Source organism: Cordyceps fumosorosea, assembly GCF_001636725.1.
Source record: "Cordyceps fumosorosea ARSEF 2679 chromosome Unknown scaffold_49, whole genome shotgun sequence".
Lineage (NCBI taxonomy): Eukaryota > Fungi > Ascomycota > Sordariomycetes > Hypocreales > Cordycipitaceae > Cordyceps > Cordyceps fumosorosea.
In genome coordinates this window covers 49,411-72,197 of record NW_017387349.1, presented here as the reverse complement: position 1 = coordinate 72,197, position 22,787 = coordinate 49,411, and the positions used below count along the sequence as shown (strand labels likewise).

The 22,787-nt window shown below is 56.7% G+C and overlaps 9 protein-coding genes across 9 annotated transcripts; 6 read left to right on the top strand and 3 right to left on the bottom strand.

The window, feature by feature from the left end:
* Window positions 1-1,969: 1,969 nt before the first annotated feature.
* On the top strand, window positions 1,970-2,972 carry ISF_09436 (hypothetical protein; the record flags this gene model as incomplete). Its single annotated transcript, XM_018853038.1, has 4 exons — window positions 1,970-2,121; window positions 2,171-2,443; window positions 2,498-2,656; window positions 2,708-2,972. The coding sequence occupies 4 exons, from the start codon at window positions 1,970-1,972 to the stop codon at window positions 2,970-2,972; spliced, it is 849 nt and encodes a 282-aa protein (XP_018699782.1).
* A 563-nt stretch (window positions 2,973-3,535) lies between these two features.
* ISF_09435 (cytosolic Fe-S cluster assembling factor cfd1) lies at window positions 3,536-4,508 on the top strand (the record flags this gene model as incomplete). The annotated part of the gene is made up of 2 exons (XM_018853037.1): window positions 3,536-3,562; window positions 3,630-4,508. 2 exons carry the CDS (start codon window positions 3,536-3,538, stop codon window positions 4,506-4,508), a joined length of 906 nt encoding a protein of 301 aa, XP_018699781.1.
* Window positions 4,509-6,304: 1,796 nt separating this feature from the next.
* On the top strand, window positions 6,305-7,822 carry ISF_09434 (S-adenosylmethionine decarboxylase proenzyme; the record flags this gene model as incomplete). The annotated part of the gene is made up of 1 exon (XM_018853036.1): window positions 6,305-7,822. The coding sequence occupies one exon, from the start codon at window positions 6,305-6,307 to the stop codon at window positions 7,820-7,822; it is 1,518 nt and encodes a 505-aa protein (XP_018699780.1).
* A 661-nt stretch (window positions 7,823-8,483) lies between these two features.
* ISF_09433 (hypothetical protein) lies at window positions 8,484-8,735 on the top strand (the record flags this gene model as incomplete). The annotated part of the gene is made up of 1 exon (XM_018853035.1): window positions 8,484-8,735. The coding sequence occupies one exon, from the start codon at window positions 8,484-8,486 to the stop codon at window positions 8,733-8,735; it is 252 nt and encodes an 83-aa protein (XP_018699779.1).
* A 1,869-nt stretch (window positions 8,736-10,604) lies between these two features.
* ISF_09432 (H/ACA ribonucleoprotein complex subunit 3) lies at window positions 10,605-10,861 on the top strand (the record flags this gene model as incomplete). The annotated part of the gene is made up of 2 exons (XM_018853034.1): window positions 10,605-10,779; window positions 10,842-10,861. 2 exons carry the CDS (start codon window positions 10,605-10,607, stop codon window positions 10,859-10,861), a joined length of 195 nt encoding a protein of 64 aa, XP_018699778.1.
* A 402-nt stretch (window positions 10,862-11,263) lies between these two features.
* ISF_09431 (D-site 20S pre-rRNA nuclease) lies at window positions 11,264-12,682 on the bottom strand (the record flags this gene model as incomplete). Its single annotated transcript, XM_018853033.1, has 1 exon — window positions 11,264-12,682. One exon carries the CDS (start codon window positions 12,680-12,682, stop codon window positions 11,264-11,266), a length of 1,419 nt encoding a protein of 472 aa, XP_018699777.1.
* Window positions 12,683-16,965: 4,283 nt separating this feature from the next.
* ISF_09430 (Amino acid transporter, transmembrane) lies at window positions 16,966-18,478 on the top strand (the record flags this gene model as incomplete). The annotated part of the gene is made up of 2 exons (XM_018853032.1): window positions 16,966-18,366; window positions 18,419-18,478. 2 exons carry the CDS (start codon window positions 16,966-16,968, stop codon window positions 18,476-18,478), a joined length of 1,461 nt encoding a protein of 486 aa, XP_018699776.1.
* A 205-nt stretch (window positions 18,479-18,683) lies between these two features.
* Window positions 18,684-19,971, bottom strand: ISF_09429 (galactonate dehydratase; the record flags this gene model as incomplete). Its single annotated transcript, XM_018853031.1, has 3 exons — window positions 18,684-19,564; window positions 19,633-19,742; window positions 19,796-19,971. 3 exons carry the CDS (start codon window positions 19,969-19,971, stop codon window positions 18,684-18,686), a joined length of 1,167 nt encoding a protein of 388 aa, XP_018699775.1.
* A 487-nt stretch (window positions 19,972-20,458) lies between these two features.
* Window positions 20,459-21,699, bottom strand: ISF_09428 (Peptidase A1; the record flags this gene model as incomplete). Its single annotated transcript, XM_018853030.1, has 2 exons — window positions 20,459-20,967; window positions 21,030-21,699. The coding sequence occupies 2 exons, from the start codon at window positions 21,697-21,699 to the stop codon at window positions 20,459-20,461; spliced, it is 1,179 nt and encodes a 392-aa protein (XP_018699774.1).
* Between the last annotated feature and the right edge of the window lie 1,088 nt (window positions 21,700-22,787).

Below are 22,787 nucleotides of genomic sequence, written 5' to 3'. Positions count from 1 at the left end.
GCATTGGGGCATCAAGGTTACTTGTTATTCACTTAGTCTTTATCTTTATCATCTTTATTTTGACCTATCATCAATCTGCTTATGCTTTGGTTCTTTTTCTCGACTTTTTTTTGCATTTTTCTTCTTCTTCTTCTTAAATTTCTTTCTTTCTTCTTTCCTTTTTCTACATTAGTGACGAAACCGTCATCACCACCCCTGTCTGAGCAGCTGACCGCTGTCGGTATGTCTGTAGATAGATACATAGATGCAAGCAGCGAATGATTGGTTCCCGATTGCCATTCGCATTAAAAGCCACCGGCTCTTGGTGTCCTCTAACTATATCGGTGTTCTCGTCGGAGAAGTGGCGCCGCCACAATCCCTAACCATCGTGCCCTAGCAAGATGCAAGATTGGGGCTGGACTTCCTGTCGATCGTCGCCGCCAAGCCGACTTGTCTCACTGATACGCTCCCTCGACTTGTCCTTGCCCGTCGCTGTGCTCGCACATGACAGACAAACAGGCTTGACAGAGCCTCATCTCGCACAGCCCGTCTTGGGCACCACCATCATTGCCATCATTGCCATCATTGCCATCCATCATTGATTGCCATCATTGCCATCATTGCCATCATTGCCATCATTGCCATCATTGCCATCATTGCCCAGGGCATCCCAGGGTATGCTAACAACGTCGTGTTTCAAGCTCGTAATTTTCCTTCCAAATCTTCCAGCGATCAGCCATGCGTTCTTCCTTTACGTCGTCTTATTTTTAGGTTCTTTGCCCCCAACGTTTCGACCGTTTCGGCCTTGTTGATCGCCTTTGAAACGGCCTCCCTCCAGTCACTCCCCCAGTCACTCGCCCACTCATCAGTGAACTGCAAACTCCGTCACACACACTGATAACGGTAACGGATACCTGCACAGCTCTTCTGATTTACATGTATACGTATACTCTCCATGCACCTCCCTCCAGCCGCGGGCGAAGACCTGCGCCTTGGGCTTGGGCTGGCCCGTGGCGGCGGGTCGACCTTGCGGTCTCGCTCTTGGCAACAAGGCGCAGCACCTGGTGCCTATTGGTCTTTTCGCCCTTTGTGTCCCCCCCCTTTTCCTCCATTCTGTCCCTCCTTTGCATCTTGCTTGCAGGCGATTCGCCAAACCCACCAAGTAAAGACCACTAGAGACTGGTTCTGTTACGCCACCCCGTGCGCGGCTGGATTGGATCTGCACATCTTGCTGCCGGGCTGAGATTTGGGACTCCATATTCTCCCATACCCGCCAAGCCGGGTTCTGAGATGCCAACGCTTTCGGCAAATGCTGTCCTTCTTGGTACATGCTTCCGCCGCTGCCGCTCTGCTGACATTGCGACTTGATGCTTCTTTAGTAAGAAAAAAAAAAGAGGCGGAAGATGCTCTTCCCGTGCAGATCCAGACTCCGGCTTACACCGGTGGCACGCACACACACAAACTTCTTCTCCCGCTTGAGGCTTAGTCGTGACTCACGGAAGGACAAGGGCTTTGGCCGTGAAACGCTGCAACGGGAAAGGGATTTGCTTCACAGATAAGCTTATTTTTTATTTCGGTGGAGATTGGCACATTGTAACCATACGCGCAAGCCCTGCACCAACACACCAATGTCTCAGTGATTGTGGAATCTCAGCACCAATGCGCCAAGCTTGGCATTGGGCACATAACTACAGTCCTCCCCTGTTTAGGCGTCACAAGCGAACTTGCCGGGCTGCCTTGTCTGGACAGCAAACACAGTTTTCGTTTTTTTACTTTACCGGGGTGTATAATAATACCGGCTTGATCTGTCATCCAATCTGCGCAGGTTCTTCGACGTGCCGCGGCTCCCTTCCTGTTCATCACTTGTCGATACCTTCACTCTACAACTAACTACGAGCCAACAAGTTTTCTATTGGCATAGCAGGCATAGCAGGCATATACATACACATACATACACATACACACACATACACACACACATACACGCAATATGGACGATGAAATTGGCCCGCACTCACCAAACTGTCTCAAATACGCACAGTTTGCATCACATCTCGTACGGTGGCAGTTCAAGGTGATATACTGGACATTGTTCATCTCAAACCTGCTACTATTATTCTTCGGTTCATTTGCCTACATCAAGTGAGTTCTTCTCTCACCCAGCATGAAGCCACCTGCTGAGCATCTTCAGAGCCCAGGAGGCCCTATCCAACTACACCGACCACCCCCGCAAGCTCCAAAAGCGTCTTCGACTATGCATCTGCATATGCACATGCTGCGTCCTCGCCTCGACCGTCATCGTCGTAATGGAGGCCTACGCGCTGCTAGCACTGCAATTCTGCGACGGTGAGGACCTCATGTCGCTGTACTGGTCGACGTGGACCATGATCCAGGTCGGCTCGCTCATCGCCATCGTGGGCGTCATCCTCGCCATGATCCACTCCCTGCGCAATAAGCAACACCCGTTAGCATGACCTCCCTCCCCACTATTCTAAGACGACACTGACAGAAGATATAGGCCCTGGGCGCTGGCGATGGGGACGCCCGTCCTCGTCATCGCTGGGTTGCTGCACATGTGCTTCTACAGCTCCAAGGCGCGCTTAAAGAAGTGGTTCAAGAAGTCAGACTCGGAGACGACGGATAAAGAAAAGGAAACAGAGCCGCCCATGAGCAGAGTGTAGGTACAGACCCGACAGGCGATGAGCCAAGTGAGTGCTAACCGGAACAGAAACACCATCGGACCCGGCTCAAGAGAGTCGGTCGACGAAACGATCATCGGGCAGTTTATCGGATTCACAGTCGAGGGCGGCCCGATAGTACGCTTCACAAACACCGATGCCATCGACCTCTCGGCGGGTGGCGAGCTGCTGGGTCGGTTCGACAACAACAGCGTCCTGGTTGCTTATCAGCGCGACTCGATCCGGTTCCTGACAGACGACTGGGACAACTGCGAGACGCCAAAAGGACAAGCACAAGCGGAAAAAAGCAGCTAAGCGCCGAGTACTACGATTTCATATTTTCCTTTTCATCTTTTTCGGGACTTGATACGGTACAACAAAACGACTGGTTTATGCATACATGTATGATGCGCGCCATGGGGTTAGCGCGGGTCAAATAGAAGAAGGGAAGGGCAAGTCTCCAGACATGGACAAGGAGCCGGTGTTTTCTTTTTATTTCCTTTTTGTTGCTTTTTTATTTTATTTTCTTGACACATTATAGCATAGTTGTTTCTCATTTGACTCAAATGATCACCTTGAACCAATAACCATTTTCCACCTCACAGTGAGATGTCTAATTACTTATTGGTGATGTATGAGTGGTGGGGGCGGGGGCTCCGAGGCGGCTTTTGGCGGGGCAAATGCACGCCGTTGTCGGGCTGCTCTTCTTGCTTGCTTTCTAATCCAACTTTCAGCATCTTCACCTTTTGCGCCACGACCTCTGACCTGCAAACAACACCCACCGAACGATCATTCAGCGACAGCCGGCGGAACACTCTCTCTGCGCTACCGAAACACACACTGCAACATCTCGCTGCGTCACACACAGCGCCGCCGCCATGGGCTTGGACAACGTCAAGCACGTCGTGCCCTCCTCCTCCTCCTCCTCTCCTCCTTCTTCTTCCATCACGACGCGCTCACCACCCCCCGCAGGTCCTCTCCGGCAAGGGCGGCGTCGGCAAGTCCTCCGTCACCACCCAACTCGCCCTCTCCCTCGCCCTCGCCGGCCACTCCGTCGGCATCCTCGACGTTGACCTCACCGGCCCCTCCATCCCCCGCATGCTCTCCATCGAATCCTCCAAAGTCACCCAAGTCCCCGGCGGCTGGGCCCCCGTCCTCGTCTCCCCCGCCTCCTCTACCACCGGCGCGCTGCACGCCATGTCCCTCGGCTTCCTGCTCCCCCGCCGCGGCGACGCCGTCGTCTGGCGCGGCCCCAAAAAGACCGCCATGATCCGCCAGTTCTTCCGCGACGTGCTCTGGCCCGACCTCGACTTCTTGCTTGTCGACACGCCCCCCGGCACTTCCGACGAGCACATCTCCCTGGCGGAGACGCTGCACGCGGATGCGAAGGACAAACTGGCGGGCGCGGTGGTGGTGACGACGCCGCAGGCGGTGGCGACGGCGGACGTGCGCAAGGAGCTCAACTTTTGCGCCAAGACGGCGATTCGCGTGCTGGGCGTGGTGGAGAACATGGCGGGCTTCGTGTGTCCCAACTGCTCCGAGTGCACGGAGATTTTCGGTGCGGGGGGCGGGAGGCGGATGGCGGAGGAGTTTGGCGTGGAGTTTTTGGGGGCGGTGCCGATGGATGCGCAGTTCGTGGCGCTGGTGGAGGAGGGTAGGAGGCCGCGGTATCCGGAGGGCACGGAGGTGAACGGGCAGGACATCGGGGCGGCGGCGGGGGAGGAAGGGGACGGGGATGGTGGTGATGGTGGCGATGCCGGCTCGTTGATGGAAAAGTACAAGGACTGCTCGCTGTATCATTTGTTCAAGGACATAGCGCAGCGGTTGGCGGAGGGGGCGGCGAGCCGGTGAGCATGGCTGGAGATATAATTACATATACGAATAGATGACATATAGACGGTTGGCGCTCAACAAGGAAATTTAATGAGGCATGATATTTAATACTGTTGCATGCATTGATTGATGAGCTGGAGACGGTGTTGATGGCCCGAGTTGTCTCACGGAAACAGCCAGCATGGGAATCACAGACCACCGCGTAGACGTTGCTTGCGATTTCGCACAGACACAATCTTCAAAAGGCAAGTAAAATTTGGATGGATTAAGTTGGCCTATCCGTAGTCCGTTGGGTAGCACTGGCACCGGCTCGCGTGCGGCATGTCCGTATGCGGCGACGCGGGCACAGACACCCGGTCGGTGATGTAACTTGGGACTATGCGACGAAAAACAGGGCATGCAGTTCAAAAGTTTTCATGGGAATTTGATGTGTTTGGCCCTAGCAATTGTGGGGGGGTTTTTTTTTTTTTGAAAAAAAAAAAATTGCAAAAGCTGATCCGCCTTCTATGCATTGTTTTCTTCGTAGGTGCACTTTTCTTCCCGAGACACTGCCATGCAGCCGGGTCGCGCTGATGAGAGTCTGCAGGCTGCCCGGATTGGAAGGCGCCAATCGAAAAGCCGTGAGTGAGTCCACCCCACAAGATGCAATGGAGAGGGAAAACGCTGAATACGGCTGGCTGGCTGGACTGAGCCTGGCAACCTGGTCAGCTTTGGGGCCACCGTCATCAGCGAATTTTTTCGCCCGTTGATACCTGAACCTACAGTACACACGTAGCTTGTGGGGAACCCGTCACCACCACCCGCTTCCCTCGACAAAAATATTGGACACACATAATAATAGCTGGTCTCTTTTCCAGCTCTCGTGCTTCGTTTCCTATTTCTTACCCTCACAGACTTTCCGTCTTGGAGAGAAATCAGACACAAAACATCCACGGCCTGCTGCAGCTGTGGCGTCCTACGTAACTTGCACCCCTCACTCTCTCTTGCTGCCGCCTGCATACAAATTTTCGCGCCACCAGACTGCGCCTTTTCTGGCCCGCCGCCGGCACGACAAAAATCTTCTTCCACTTGGCACCATCAAAACTCTCACCAACGGCCACTCCCGCTCGCCAGTTCCATTGACCTCCTCAGCTTCCCGCTTCCATTCGGCTCGCATTGTGCCGTCCAATCAATGTTACAAGTCCTTTGCTAAACCCCCGAGCTTGCTCATCAACACGACGGCCGTGATCGCTTCGACCGCCACACCTCTCTGATCACCTCTGGCTTCCCTCTCCGGACTTCTATGCGTCTAGCAGACCCTCTTCGCTTCTTATTCAACAGACCATCCAAGTACGACAGACCCAACCCTCACCACCTCATACTCCAAATTCTACGAGCTTGCGCTAACATCTCCTCGTCCAGGCCCCGATAGCACCCCTCTTGCTCTATACCCCGCCTACAAGCGACATCACCACCGCCTTGTCCCTTTGAAAAGCAGATCCTACTGTCTGCTAGCTCCGATACTCCCTCACAGGTATCGGACTGCAGCCTACTTGCCACAATTCCTCCCGAGAAGAGGTTTCAGCACTCCATCTTCCGACCCCCCTAACGTCCCCTCGTGACGTTGCCAACAACCTCCCACCAACGTATTGCTGCTGGCTCCGCCAGCGCTCGAGACTCACCACTTTCCTGTGGGCCTACTCTCTCAAGCAGACGCCGCAAAGTCTGTTTGAGCGGCAGCTAGTGCTCCGCGGACTCTGCCATTCGGGCATAGCACCTATCAACGAACCCTACCTCCTAGAATAACTCGCCGGTCGACGCATCTCGCCGCTACCATGGTCCAGTACTCGGTCCCGACCAATTATACCTTCTCCCCGTCCTCGGCCACCCCTCACCTGACCATCAATCACGATGTCGTCGCCGATCTAGACTCAACCAATGCATTTGAGGGACCCGAGAAGCTTCTCGAGGTTTGGTTTGCGCCCAGCGCCGATGCCCTGCCCATCAATGCCTCTCCCCTGGGCCTCAAGGCTGTTAATAAGGAGACGTGGGAGTCCATGCTTGACATGGTCCACTGCAAGGTCCTCTCCGTCCTCGAGTCCGACACCGTCGACGCCTACCTTCTCTCCGAGTCGAGCATGTTTGTGTTCCCCCACAAGCTGATCCTCAAGACCTGCGGCACCACCACGCTTCTCCTCGGTCTCCAGCGCCTTCTCCATATTGCTGCCGTTCATGCTGGCTTCCCCTTCAGCAATGCCAGCTCCGTCGACAACATCCGCGCCGCCGCCACCCCGTACCGCGTCTTTTACAGCCGCAAGAACTTCCTCTTCCCCGACAAGCAGCGCGGACCCCACCGCAGCTGGAAGCAGGAGGTCAAGTATCTTGACGACATGCTCAGCCACGGCAGCGCCTACATGGTCGGCAAGATGAACGGAGATCATTGGTACCTCTATCTCACTCCCCCAAACCAGGAGCTCACCCCGCCAATCACTCCTCAGTCGGAGACCCACGAAATCCTGGAGACTGATGGCGATATGGAGCTTGGAGTCGAGTCGAGCGGCGATGAACATGTCGACGAGACCTTGGAGATCCTCATGACCGATCTCGATCCTGAGAATGCAAAGCAGTTCTTCCTTTCGCACGCGAGTGCGGTCGCTTGCGATAGGATGGCTGCGGAGAACAAGGCCCGCTGCTCGGCCACCAATGGCGATTCCTCGGAGCCGCTGGACGAAGTCGACGTCTTTAGCAACGGAAGCGACTCTGACCTGCACGACGGACTCAAGGGGCCGGAAATTGACGAGTCCCTCACCACCGAGGGCCATGCTCTGGGCACCGTCATCTCCGACAACTGCGGACTGGCCAACGTCTACCCCACCTCGGTCTACCCCGACGCCCGCATCGACGCCTACCTGTTCAGCCCCTGCGGCTTCTCTGCCAACGGCGTCGTGCCGGCCCCGCCCAACGCGGACGGCGAGAGCAAGGCCTGCCACTACTTTACCGTGCACGTCACCCCGGAGGACGGCTTCTCGTTCGCCTCGTTCGAGACCAACGTACCGGGCGGGCAGAAGGGTCGCGCGACGGCCGAGATCATCGAGCACGTGGTCGACATCTTCAAGCCCGGCCGCTTCAGCGTCACGCTCTTTGAGGCCAAGGGCCGCCGCGCCAACCCCTACGGCGCCGGCGCGGACCAGATTCGCGGCCTCGCGGGCAAGCGCCTCGCCGACCCGGTCCCCGGCTACAAGCGCGTCGATCGCATCGTGCACGACTTTGACGACTACAACCTCGTTTTCAGGTTCTTTGAGAAGGATGGCTTCAACGGGCCCAAGGGCGCTCGTGTTGGAGAGGATGAGTAACTTGGTCTGGGAAGGATGGATGCCATGTCTTGGCCAGTCTTGGGTTTGAGTGGCGCCCGAGCAGCACATGGTCATTGTTCTGTACGGCAGAAAGAATGACGACGGGCCGCTCCCAACGTTTACTTTCTTGATCTCGATTTTTTTCATGACATTTTTCTGGCTCAGCCAGAGCCGCTCATTGGTTTAGTCTCGCAGCGTATTATTTCATCATCTTTTTATGTACGACTGCAAATTCACAGTGTTCTAATTTCACATTGTCCTTCTCTTCAAATCCCGCCACATTACGTGAACAAGCTAGCTCTCTCACTATACTCGTACTCGTGGGCGAAACTTAATCCTGACCGGGGCTTGATTCGTTTTTTCGCTTTTAACGTGGTTGGTTGCTATGGTGTCGTGTCTGATGTGTACGTACAGAAATTAATTAACAGCGGTCAAATTCCGTAAATAAAGTGATGGCTGCCTTGACGCCGTGCATCGACAACTTCTCCCTCACTCTTTTATAGTCTATTATTACTTCTTGAACCAACTTTACAATGTCAGGCGTGAAACTTTCAACACGCACAACTTCTGGCAGCGAAAGACAGCACTCTCCCTCTCCGTCAACCAAATTTTTACACTTCCTTCTCAACACACTCAAGCGATGTTAGAAATCTAAGCAGACATGGCATCCCCTTCCGCCACGGTCTCATCGACCCCTTCAAAAATTCCAAGTAAGGCAGAGGCTAGGTTCTATGCGATCATCGATCACTTCGGCGGCGACCAGCCCCCGCCGAATACAAAACATGACCGAGCGGCGCTGGTGCGCTGCACGTACGACCATGCGCTCACGGACGAGGCCAAGGACACCGTCTTGAAGGCATTCTTCGGGCCCATCGCCATGCCCCCTGGACAGCCCCGTAGACTTGACCGATAAAGCGACGGAGCGTGAACTCTGGTCAGAGCTTGCGGACTTTGCAGACTATCTGCTCTGCGAGTTCTTCCTACCTGGGGGAGTCCGAATGACGGTCAATCGCGGAAGGCAGGGTCGCCAACAACGCGGTGCAGTGAAAGCGTTCGGCAGACGAACCCCCTCAGCCGTCTCCATGTCGATGTGCTTCTGAATACCAACTCACCTTTCGACTTGTAGGATGACGAGAGCGAAGCTACCCTGCAGATTCTAGACATGCTGGACACGGATATTCTGCACTTGATTCCCGACGGCCCCCGGCACGGATAGACCGCGAAATGCACTAACGCTGGCTCCCAGCCTACGCGAAGATTTTGGCAACTTCAAGATCTACTTTGAACCCCAGAAGCAAGCAGACACATACCGTCTTGGCTCATTTATCCCGTCGAAGAGCGGGCTTCCTGTTAGCGAGCTGCTCCTGGCAGGAGACGGCACAATAGAGTCGCCATCGCCATGCCTCCTTTCTTTCCACAGGGCAGTTGGTCTGATCCTTCGTCATTCTGGGGTGGGAGTGTTCATCGATGCGGTTCTGGATGACTGGGATGAGGAGGCTGATGATGAGAATGAACCTGGCTATAAATGTTGCTCACGAAAACTGGTAACCGAGGCGTTATTGGTGGTTTGCTTGCATAGGAAAGGCATTTTACGTGGGCACTTGGGTGGCATGCAGTCTGTCATGACGGGCTCGATCGGCGTCAGGCAATGCATCACATACAGCACCATATGAGCTGAAATGTAGAATGTACTGTTAGCATTATAAACCGCGTGGGTGGATGTCTACATGTCCGACTTACATCAACAAGCACATCCACGCGTGGTGTGGTGCCAGCCTAGCTAGGGCAAGGAGGTCATCCGAAAACTCGCCGAAAGTCGCATGACGATATCGAGTCCATGATATCCAAGTACCGACTTGAGATCAAGCTGTACCAAATACTCCCTTCGAACAACTCCCCGCACAAAACGCCTGTTCGAGTCCTCCTACATCTCTCTATCCCCTTCTCAAGCTTGAAGCCGGGTTCAATCTCAGCCTCCGACAGCGAATACGAGTGATGGCCGCGCACACGGGCGCCTCCTCAGGCTAGCTCTCTAAACCCGATTGTACTCCGCTACCCGGCGGCCCATCGAATGGTAACTCTAATTCCGTACTGTCTTCAGCTAGCAATAAGCTTCGGATGCGGCCAATGATGATGGTGCTGTGCAGCCCAAAAGGAAAGTAAGTCTTGGGCCTGACCTTGCCGGAACTTCTCCCGCCAAATAGCCCCACATAACATTACGGCAAGTTCAGGGTCCTTGGCCCGCCACTCGGAGCCGTTTTGTATGTCTATTATCATAATAAGTTTACGAAAACAAGATGGCTCTCTCTACCCGTATGACAAGCTCGCTAACGACGTGCTAGATCGAATAGACGTCCGGTATCCATCAGGTAATAAGGCGGCCGACGGTACTGCCTCTTCTCGAACAGTACTCGGAATCAGACGAAACGATTGGAAAGATGGTGGCAAGTCACAGATGTCCCTGACTGGGTAGACTGGGAACAGATTTGCCGAGGCGAGAAGCTCGCCTATCATCGGCCCTATAGGGTAGCAGTCCCGAGTGGTATGCATCCTGGAACAATCACTGCGCAACTTCCTTGGTTATCGATAAGCCCAATGACCCACATCTTTTTCCAAATCGGCCGCCCGAATTTTTCTGCCACGCAATTTTTCCTCCCCGTCGGCCTCATAATTTTTCGAAACGCACGCGCTCAGCAATACAACCTTCTCCCACCGTCCTCTCCGTCGCAGGAACACCTCCAATTACGGTCCTCGCTAGACAACAAACCACACCACCACCGCAATGCATCTCATGTACACGGTCGACGACAAGGGCAACCGCCTGTATACCCTCAAGAAGGTCGCCCGCGGGCAGGTGACCAAGAGCGCGCACCCGGCGCGCTTCTCGCCCGACGACAAGTGGTCGCGCCAGCGCGTGACGCTCAAGCGCCGCTTCGGCCTGCTGCTGACCCAGCAGAGTGCGTGCTGCCCCTCCCTTTAGTTTCGTCTGGAAGATGACAATGCTGACCCCGGTGTTTAGAGGAGGAGGAGGAGCAGTAAAGGACGATTTTGCGAGATGGAGACGGACGAGGGTGGGCACGCTTTGACGGAGAGCAGAAGATGACGATTGGGGAGGCAAGCATGGGGAGCTGGAAATGTCAAGGCTTCGAGCTCTGACGGGCGTTTTTGGGATCTTCTTTTCATACATTGTTCAGGTGTCTGGATACTGACATCCTGATGCATGTACATTTTTTTTTGGCGTCAACGGGATAACATTCAAAATTACATCAAATCCATCACCGCTGCCAAGACCAAGCGTGTCGTGTTTGAAAATGTCAATTTGCTTTTCTTAATCCGATTTGCTTTGCAAAATGCTTCTATAACCCAACCCGTATCCCGTCTACCCTTTCATAAACCGTTCTTCGTTGTGAATTCATATCCTTCCCACCTCAATTTACCCCCTCACCGCCGCCGGCGCCCATTCACCGACCTGCCCGCGCCGACCTTGATCTTGCCCCCTCCCGACCGATCCCCCGTCAAGATCCCCGGCAGGAACTCCTCGTCCATCAGATCCCTCTTCTTCTGCCTTCTCTGCGCCTCCGCCGCGCGCACGTACTCCTTCTGGTCCTCCGCCAGCACCAGCCCCGCGCCCCAGTTGTTCTTCCCGCCCGCGTGCTTGGCCAGCCGCCCGTGCGGCGTGCCGTGCACCGGCTTCGGCACGCTGTACACGTTGCCGCGGTTGTTGAACTGGAACCCGCGCTTCAGGTGCAGCCGGGCGACGCCCTGCGCGTCCGTCGAGCAGCTGGTCCGCAGCAGTGTCGGCTGGCCGCAGCGCGGGCAGAACTGCCGCTCCGTTTGCCGGGTCACGGCGAAGCAGCCGTGGCACCGGAGCACCCACGTCTTGAGCTGGGTGATGCGCGCGAACGAGGGCGTCACGAGGTTGAGGTTCATGCGCAGGGCGACGTTTTGCATGGCAAAGTCGGAGGTCAGGACAGCGGCTTGGAGGGTGCGTTGCGGGGCTTGGGAGGGCGTGGAGCCGGCGGCCTGGGCCTTGTGCTTCTTGATGTTGGAGGGCGTGATCCAGCCGCCGTCGTCGTCGGACGCCTCGCCGTCCTCTTCGTCGTCGTCTCCCTCTTCCACAATCTCGTCAATGACGAGGCCATCGTCTGCGTTCTCGGAGCCTTGCGTGTGGGTAGCATCTGCAGTTTCCGTAGCCGGTTCAGTTTCCGCAGAAGGTTCGCTCTTGGTATTGTTTTCAGTTTGAGTAGCACCGACAGCCTCGCTGGCATCCTCAGGCTTGGCATCGACAGCCTCCGGGGCATCCTCTGGCTGGGCGGAATCAGCAACGTCAAGCTTCGCCATCTCTTCCACCGGCACTTCCGCACCCGGGACAGCCGCCGCGCCTTCCACCGTCTGCTCCCTTTCTGCCTCTTGTGTCGCCGCCTCCTCCCTCTGCGGCGGCTTCCCGTTGACCCGCTTCTGGTCTGGCGAGCTGCGCAACCGCCAGTCGCCGCCGTTGCGCTCGCACTCCAGCTCGTACGCCAACGCCAGCACCTCAACGTCCGGCTTGCTCAGCGATCCCAAGTCACCCGTCTTGCGCGCGAACTCGCGGATCACGCCGACGCTCTTCGGGTTCGGCGAGCGCACCGTGACGAACGGCAGCAGCTGCGTCTCCACGCGGGACCGGGTGGCGGCGTCGCGTATCTCGGAGACGACGGAGGGGAGGATGTAGAGCTGCTCGGCCTGCGCGAGGAGCGCGCTGACGGTCGGGTCGTTCTTGATGAGCGGGCCCGTGTCGAGGACCAGGCTGTGGATGGGCTTGGTGGTGATGGTGGTCGGCGCGGGCGCCTCGCTTGGAGGGGCCGGCGGCGGGGTGGCCATGATGATTCGGGTCGTACAGCGGCGGCCGGGGAGGAAAGGCGTCGTGGAAAATTTTGTGTGTGTTGTAGTATGAGTAGAGAGGAAAGTAAGAGGAGGATGGGAACGTCGGTATATGGGTGATGGGCACACAAATTTGGCGGCTCTGCAACCTTGATGCCGCACAATGTCGATTTGGCGATAAAATCTAGCGGGGCAGAAAAAAAGTTGATCGATAAGGCTTATCGCTAATGGGTGGTTACACGTGACACATGGCAAATGCAGAGTTAAAGGCAGTGTACAAGCTTCAGTAAGAGTAAAAATGCATTTAAAAAAGACGCTTGTCCCATTGCAATTGTGGATTAATCAAAATTTTTTTTTTTTTTTTTTTTTTTTTTTTTAGGTGTGTGTACTTCGTAGTTGGAGTTGGATGACGACCCGACGAAGCTGCGGTCTCGCCTAGTTGTTCAGCTAACCCCAAACAAATTTCAAGCGTACATTTAGGAATCAACGATTGCCAAATCTTGCAAGGGCAGAATTTAACTGTAATCCGACTTCAGACCACGGTCACAACTACCAGGGATCATCTCCGCCCTCGCTTACGCCAATGTCGTTGAACAAGCCAGCCAGGCCGGTTCCCGGAGCGCCGCAGCTTTTTGCGCTGGTCGCGTTCGGTCATCGCGCCTCGGTCAGACTGGTAATCACCAGGGCCTGCCCGGCCAAAACATTTTGTCGCTCAGCTCAGACCGAGTTGATGCTCCGGTCAGCACGCTACGGCAGGGGATGGCCCGAAGGCGTCTGCTAGGGGCTTGACAATCATCGACCACGAGACCACGCAGCATTCGAATCTGCATCTTCGCTAGTTGCCAGCTAGGGGCAACTTTATTCTTCCTGCACGAGGAAGAGTGGCTGAAACGAGGCAAGTCCTTCATCGCATGATGGAGAGCCACTGTACGTAAATGTCAACCGGGAAAGCGGCTAGACGTCCCAGTCGCGACGGACAAAATCCAAATAGGGCCGAGACACACGGCGGTTTGTGCCCAACCAACATTGGATGGTGCGCAGCCGGGTCGGGCAGGCCGGTCGAGACGAGGTAAGAGATCGACTCGTTCACAATTGCGGGAGCGCGGCGTCCAGGATGAGCGGCGCTGTGCTGCGAAGGAGAAAGATGACGGCCCTCAGCTTGCCAGGCTACCGCTTGAACGTTGTTTTGTGGTAAAACTAGTTATTGGGTAACTACCTCCAGGGCGACCCAGAGCTGCAAGTTACCCAGTAATAAGCGAAGGGACTCTGGAGACCCCACAGATCATCGGCGTGGAGGTCCTGTCGTGGAATCACCGCCCCAACTACTCCGTGCCCATTCGCCATTTGTCCCGTTGCTCGAGCTTGTTTCGTGTGACGCACAAGGCAAAGATGATGGAGCGACGGCGGGCGGGCGGAAACGAGGCGGAAACGAGGTCCAAGGACGCGACTCATGGCTGTGCAGGACGCGACGTCCCTGGTCGGGCTCGGCCATAGCGCGGGGTTGCTATTGCGGTTGACAATTGTCTCGACCGCATTGGAGGAAATTGGCGCATCTTTTCACCTAGGGATGTGTATGTCTGTGCCTGCCAAGGCCGGAGGTGCTGCAGCTTTGCAAATCGTAAAGCCGCGGTGGCTTGCGGCAGCGCAGATATTCCGCCGTGGAATTGATTCCGGACGGCGGTTGATCGCGCGTTGTCTTGGTCATCGATGTTGGTGGCAATACAAGCACACTGGATTTTGGACGCTGCAGGCAATTTCTGCTCTGCCCAACTGCCGACCACGCCGTCATCCATTTTTATTCCCTGTACTTGGTACGTTTTAACTAGTTACTCCTCCATCTCTATCCAAGTACTGTGCTAGTAAAGTACATAAATAGGCGACACGAATAACCCGCAGATGGCCGGGCGGGTCAGCTGTCAGCCGGTGCGCAGGGCCCAGTGTTCCAGAAGTCTTCCACGGCAGGCGATGGCTTCCCCAGGTTGGGGCCGCATCGTGGGGAGCATTTCGCAAAGAGAATTAATCGGAGCAGGCCGTTTCAAGTACGCCCCCTTTTTTCTCATCGGTAAATGAAACCAGCCTTTCAATTTTTTCTTCTTCTTCCTCTGCATGCCTCCCCACGGAAAGAAGGCGGCCTGGCAACTACCACAACCCACAGCGGGTGGGCCCAGGGCTTGTAATCATTATTACAGAGGGAGGCGAGGTGACTGGCTGGCCGCGTTGGGATGCCGTGTGGCGCACCTCCATGACGCTTCGGCACCAAGAGAGCGGCGCCACGGGCCCGAGTCTAGTCTTACAGCGCATTGTAGTGCAGCACTAACGCTGTGAGGTACGGAGGATGGTGGCGCTGGGTGGCGGCGGACAGCGCGGTCACACAGCTGTCCATCTCTGTATGTACTAACACTAATAAGTTACCTACCTAGGTACATAGGTAGCCCATCGACTAAGTGCCCGCGTTCCGAGAAGAAAAAAAGCCACAGTTGCCTTGGCAAGCCGCATCGGGGAATAACGACACGTCTTGGGTTCGGGAATCGGCTGGCCAAGGGCGGCTGCCGGAGGGGGCGTAAAATTTTCATGACGTTTCCGACGACAGACGTCAAGACGAACACAACAACAGTGCAGCCAACAACAACGCTGTCTCGACAATAAAAGGGCTGCATTGAATGGATGGCAAGGCAAGAGGGCTGGGCAATCAATGGTCCCATCTTAACGAGTTGTGTGCTATAACTAGGCTGGCCGACTTCCCCAGAAATCCCACGTCGTGTCCATGACCCTATTCGGTGGGCTAACAAGGGGGCACGAGAAACGAGGCATTTTGCTTCCGGAAGAAAAGGCAGAGTCAACCTGCAACACGTCTCCAGACTTTGACCGCGCAAGCGTAACGGGCCCTCGCTAGGATGGCAGAGGTTGGATGGATGGATGGACGGAGCATGGTTGGACGGACTCGACTCAGCATTCTCATTCTGGAGCATCGTCGGCCCACAACAACTCATTGCTGCTCCTCTCCAAGTGGGCATCGACCAAGGTCATGAGCCCGCTTAATGAAAAAATATGAAAAATACCAAATGGCCAGTGCTTTTTTTCTCTCTCGTTGAGTGGGAATCATGCTGACTAGTTATGGAGTCGCGGACGCTGGCCGGGGTGTGCGCGGACTTTTCGCCCATGTTACTATGCTTTTGGGGGTACCTGCCACCATCACTACGTGACTACTGCAAAAGTCCAACCTTTCCCCTCCCCCGGGAACTTGAGAAATGTGTTACGAAAAAGTTTCCATAAAATTTCGTCCAAGCCTGCGCAATCCGTCCGGGGAAAAGGGGGCGGCGGGCGGCCAATAAAGGACGCGGCATCTACAGCCTTCTCGTAATAAAACTGCGCGCGCGGGGGAAGGCCAGATCCGGGGTTGCCGTTTTGTCGCCAGGCGGTAACCGGATAACTAGATGAAGAGAAAGAAAGGACCGCTCCTGTGCCCATTGTCTCAGACGGAGCGCGCTCTGAGACAGAAAGGCCGCAAGCGCCGCCTGACGAGAGACGTGGTGGCGTTCGCAACACGCAAATCATGCAAGCGTAAACAATAGAGGACAAGTGGAATGAGAATGGAAACACAAAGACACAAAGAATATTGATAGATAACTACATACATACATACATACATGCAGTCTGTCTGTCTTGCCTTGCTCTTGCTGATAACGCCGTGACCGACCTGCTCCAACCTTGGCCCACCATCAATATCACCTAGTCAGCTGCCCTGGTTAGGGCTCGAGCTGTCCTCTTGTTGAATTTTTTCCTGCTTCTTCTTCTTCTTCTTCTTCTTCTTCCTCTTCTTCTTTTCTTCTTCCTCTTCTCCTCATCCGCGCTAGCCTGGCTTGCCTTTTCCCCAATTCCCATTTGGACTATACGCCATCACGCCCCCTGCTTTCGTTCTAGCCTCATCCTCGTCCTGCACCGCTCTCTCCCCACCACACCTTTTCCTCACCTCTCCTCCTCCTCACGCTAAAACCGCATTGTTGAAAGTATACCGAGTAGTCAGAGAGCCATCCTGCCCCCAGACGAACGCGGTTCTTTGTTAAATACGACTCTGGTCCCCCCTTCCCTTGACCCTCCCCCGCACTCTCTCAACTGCTTCCTTCCCTCCTCCCCGTCGGCGTGGTGTAAGCTTTTCAATACATCCCAGGCTCACCCGACCCCAGCTCACCCAACCCAACCCACTGCCAACCAACCTTCTACCATATCCTTTACACAGTCTTAATACAAAACAACTCAATTGACCTGCCTGTCGTCGCCTCACCATGTCTGGCACAGCTGAGAAGCACGACGCCGCCGACCTCTCCAAAAAGGCCGGCGGGGACTCCTCCTCCCAGGACAACAGCGTCATGGGCGGCCCCGAGATGTACGGCGAGGTGACCGAGTTTGACGAGAACCTGGCCACCTCGCGGTCCGCCGCGGATCTGGAGAAGCAGAAGACGGCCCAGGGCGAGGCGCACTTCAACCGCCTCGGCTGGAAGCGCCTGACCATCATCCTCATCGTCGAGGCCATCGCGCTCGGCTCGCTCAGCCTGCCCAAGGCGTTTGCCGAGCTCGGCATGGTCGCCGGCGCCATCGTCTCCGTCGGCCTCGGCCTACTCGCCATCTACACCTCCGACGTGGTCGGCCAGGTCAAGATCAAGTTCCCCGAGGCGGCGCACTACGCCGACGCCGGTCGCCTGATCGCCGGCCGCGTCGGCTACGAGGTCGTCGGCGCCATGTTCGTCCTGCAGCTCGTCTTCCTGGTCGGCTCGCACTGCCTGACTGGCACCATCGCCTTCGGCAACATCGTCGACATCTCCAAGACGGGCACATGCTCGCTCGTGTTCGGCGGCGTGTCCGCCATCATCCTGCTCATCCTGGCCATCCCGCCGTCGTTTGCCGAGCTGGCCATCCTCGGGTACATCGACTTTGTCTCCATCGTGCTCGCCATCGGCATCACCATCATCGCCACCGGCGTGCAGGCCTCCAAGTCGCCCGGCCTGTCCAACGTCGCCTGGTCCGCGTGGCCGCGCGAGGGCATCAGCTTCGCCGACGCCTTCATCGCCGTCACCAACATCGTCTTTGCCTACTCCTTCTCCATCTGCCAGTTCTCCTTCATGGACGAGATGCACACGCCGCGCGACTACAAGAAGTCCATCTGGTCGCTGGGCCTCATCGAGATCACCATCTACACCGTCACCGGCGCGCTCATCTACGCCTTTGTCGGGCCCGAGGTCAAGTCGCCCGCGCTGCTGTCCGCCGGCGACACCGTCTCCCGTATCGCGTTCGGCGTCGCGCTGCCGGTCATCTTCATCTCCGGATCGATCAACACGACCGTGGTCGGGCGGTACATCCACGGGCGCGCGTACCGCGACTCGGTGACGCGCTACATCAACACGCCCAAGGGCTGGGCGACCTGGCTGGGGCTGGTCTTCATCATCACCGTGCTCGCTTTCATCATCGCCGAGTCGATCCCGTTCTTCAGCGACCTGCTGTCCATCTCCTCGTCGCTGTTCGTGTCCGGCTTCACCTACTACTTCCCGCCCATCATGTGGGTGATGCTCATCAAGGAGGGGCCGGTTTGGGCGCCGCACAACCGCGTCAAGGCGGTGCTCAACCTGGTCGCCTTCATCGTCGGCCTGATTGTGCTGGTCGGCGGCACATACTCGAGTATTGTTGATATTGTAAGTTGCTCTCATTTCAGGGTTGTCGAGATGACGGCTAACAGATGCGCAGATGAAAAACTACCGCGACGGCAGGGTCGGCAGCGTCTTCACCTGCAAACCCATCGGTTGAGCGAGACGATGTGATACGAGGCTGCACACGTACACCATGTATATCTTTGTTTTTAGCGATACATATCAACAATATGCCTTTGCATGATTAATTGATTGAATTATACCCCGCGATGTCTTCCTTTGTAACTAACTGGCCATGATTTGTACCACTCGTAAATGACTCCTCCTACCACCGACAGCTCCTCCGCCGACATCTCCGACATCTACCACTCCCGAATCTCACCCCCCGGCCCAAAGAACCCCGGCGAAACCCACGGCTTTGCATTCTTACTCGCCTCCCTCACGCGCTCTTCATCCACCTCGATGCCCAGCCCCGGCCCCGTCATCATCTCCACGTACCCGTCCCTCACCTCCCAGACCTCTTTATTCTTCACATAACTCAGCAAATCGTACCCATCTACATTGTAATGAATGCCCAGACTCATCTCCTGGATCGCAAAGTTGGGCGTCGCCGCGTCCACCTGCATGCACGCCGCCAGCGCCACCGGGCCAAGCGGACAATGCGGCGCCACCGCTACGTCGTGCGCCTCCGCCATGGCGGCGATCCTCCTCATCTCCGAGATGCCGCCCACGTGGCACACGTCCGGCTGCAGCACGTCCACGCACCCCGCCTCCAGGAACGGCTTCACATCCCACCGCGAGTGCAGCCGCTCCCCCAACGCGACCGGCACGCTGCACTGGGCCGCCAGGGACTTGATCCCGTCGAGGTGCTCGCCGAGCAGCGGCTCCTCGAGGAACAGCGGGCGGAGCGGGGTGAGCAGCGCGGCGAGCTGCTTGGCCATGGGCCGGTGGGCGCGCCCGTGGAGGTCGACGGCGACGTCGAGGCCGAGGGCGCGCACGGCGGCGACGCGGTCGAGGCAAGGGTCCAGGGCGGAGGGGGCGTCGAGCCAGGCGAGGTCGGCGGTGGCGTTCATCTTGACGGCGGTGGCGTTCATCTTGACGGCGGTGAAGCCCTGGGCGAGGCGCGCGCGGGCGGCCGTCTCGACGTCGGAGGGGCGGTCGCCGCCGATCCAGGCGTAGACTTTGAGGCGGGTGCGTAGCTTGCCGCCGAGGAGGTCGTAGATGGGGACGCCGAGCTTGCGAGCTGAGGGGGAGGTCAGTGTTTTCGGAGGCAGGTCAAGGTTGGAGGTAGGTGAGAGGGGTATGGCACACCTTTGAGATCCCACAGCGCAATGTCGATGCCGGACAGGGCGCTCATGAATACCGGCCCGCCGCGGTAAAACGACTTGCGCCACGACAGCTGCCAGATGTGCTCAATATCGCTGTCCGAGTGTGAGCATGATAGCTTGTCCGCAGGTCGCGCTTAGGCACCTACTCAGCTTCGAGTCCGACATATTGGTCCCGCCACGCATCGAGACATCCTTCCACAGCCTGCGTGTGGCCCTCGAGAGACGCCTCTCCCCAGCCGACGTTGCCCGCGTCGTCGGTCATCTTGACAAGGAGCCAGCGCGGGGGTACCCTGTAGTATACGATGTCGGCAATCTTTCCCATGGTGAAGGGGGCAGGAAGTTGAGCTTTCAAATATACACTCGAGTGTGTGGTGTAGATCAGATAAATCAGATGCAACTAATTTAAACAATTTTTGTTTTTGACGTCGAGGCCTTTAAATGTCTGTCTGTATTCAAACTGTCCCCCACGTAAATAGCGGCCTCCTTCCCCTCATCATTTGCCGACGGATAAAACCCCGCCTCGGCCACTTTTCCGTTCGCAGCATCCAAAGACCTCAATCCATCTACGACGGCTTCGGGCAGATTGAACCCAATTTGCCATCGAGATCTTGGCTCCCGTGCCCTTCATAGATCCTTGTAGCCTGCTGCTACCTTTGTCTCCTTTCTCTACGAGCTGTCTAATGCACCAACATGCAGAGGCACAAGTTCATAGAAACCACCAGTTAAGCTTAAATACAGACGAGATATTTAATAATTACGTCGCTATATACTTTGCCCTTTTCGGCCACCATCATCCACACCTTTTCCTCTTACTGGCCCAGGGCGAAGCCGACCTGGTTGTTGCCGTCGTCAAAGACGGTGAAGATGGCCTTGAGGAAGACGTCACCCAGGATGGCCATGCCACCAGCACCACCACCCACGATGCCGCCCTCGCAGCTGCCGCTGGTGCCGCGCTGGTACGTGTTGAAGCTGCCCGGCACGGTGACCGTGTTGCCGTTGACGCTGAGGGTGAAGTCGGGCAGGTTCTGCAGCGAGGCGCAGGGATAGAAGAAGATGAGCCCGCCGTTGCCGTCGTCCTGGGAGGAGCTGCCGCTGACCTGCGACCAGTAGTCCTTGGCGACGTCGTTGCTGACGATGAGCAGCGAGGTGCCCGTGTCGGCCGTCGCGTTGAAGCCGGTCTGCACGACCGAGCCGCCGCCGACCGAGTAGCCGTCGACGGCGAAGAGCCGGTGGCCGAGCTTGTCGGTGAAGGCCGGCGCGTAGACGATGTCGCCCGTGTACAGCGAGCTGTTGATGTAGCCAAAGTCGAAGGAGCCGTCTGCCGAAGACAAGGACATTAGTGCAACTTCGCTTCCTAGGCACGAATACGAGGGTGCTTACCGGCCTGGTGGCGGAGGCGCACGGTAAAGACCGGCGCCTTGAGCGAGTCCTTGATGTTGGAGAACCACGTCTTCTGCTGGTCCGGCTTGACCGTGTTGCCGACGTCGTAGGCGAGGCCCAGCAGGCCGCTCATGCCGAAGGAGTCGGCGCTGATGACCGACTCGACCGCCTGGTTCTGCACCGCCAGGCCGCCGATGGACACGACGTCGCTGTAGACGACGCCGTTGGCCGAGGTGCCGTCGCCGTAGTAGATCTTCCACGTCTCGCCTGACAACCGCTGCGCCGTCGAGCTGTCGCCCGGCTGGTACAGCGTGACGCCGTTGGCGATGCCGGCCTTGGTGTCGTTGGTGTACACCCACAGGTCGCTGGAGCCTGTGTCGAAGTCGAGGAAGAGCTTCTGCGCGGGCGTGCCGATCTCGACCTCGGTGATGTACGCGCGGTCCACCGAGTTGGTCGGCTTGGTGATGACCGTGCCGGAGCCGTCGCCGTTGGACCACAGACCACCGGCGGCACCGGCGTACTTGTTGGCGGCCGTGGCCAGCGCGTCCGACGCGCTGGGCCGGACGGCGTTCCGGTTGTAGCGGATAGGCACGCTGATGGTCTGGCCCTTGGGCTCGGCGGGCAGCGCCACGACCGAGGCGGCGAGCGCGAGGGCGGCGAGGGACTTCATTGTGGCGTTGGTGACGGGTTGGTTCTTGCAAGGATGAGTTGTAAGCCGTTGACTGCTCTGTTTCATCGCCAAGTCTCTTGGCAGAGATCTCGCTATTTATAATTTAGCGAGGGATACGGGAATACCGACCCTTCAAGCTCATATTCGCTAACTGCCGGTAAGCCGTCTTGGCGACTGGTACTGACTATACCGATAGAAGCAGGTCAAGGCATTCTCCATCAAGGTCTCTCTCCCTGGACGTGCCCTGGGCCCATCTCCAAAGACCGTCCGAAGCTCTCTCCTTCTACTGCAGGAACTCGCTCAAACTGCCCGTTCTGCCAGTCAACTTGCGTGATTTGAGCCCCGGCTCAGCAACCTTCCTAATAGGGCAGGCCGCTAAGGTATTGGTCGGCGCCGCCCACATGGACAAGCTCCGAGACAAAACGGGCCAATTCCTCACGCTTAGCTACTTGGGGCTCTAAACAATGCGGTGCCCCAGCTCGGTTGATGACCTATCGCAGACATGATCACATCTGCGGCGCTGGGTGCCGCCGAGCCGGGATTGCTGTTCCCCGGCCTTCCAGTTCTGGCGCAGATCGATGGGCTCCGTAGGGCCGAGTCGGGAAAGTAGAGTCAGCCGGGTAGAACGACACGACTCGGTTAATCATTATTATGTAAATTCCTTCTCAAATACGACGGTTCTCGTGCGGGCAGACGATGTGAGATAAACAATGACCAGGAATTGCGCAAGTCGAGCCTAGAGCGAGAAGGGAAAGAAGAATGTGGAAGTCGTGGCAATGAAGAATGACTTCAGGGGTAACGAGGCCAAGTGCGGATATTGACGCCCTGCCATTCTGAACAAGATGGAGAGGCTCTCCGCGCAACCCGCGGCACCACCTTTCGGGGCCCTTGTCCGCAACTCCTCGTCCAGACTGCCGAGGCTCAACTTTGCTCCCTGCGTTGCGGCATTGTTGCTGCCATCTTGCCACTCGGCCGTTGGTCATGACATTCGATGCTCGCGACAATTCCATCTACACTCCGCTCCGCATTTACGGGACGGTCACCGTCTAGTGCAGGCTTGCGCTGATCCTCAGCGCGCCATGCATACC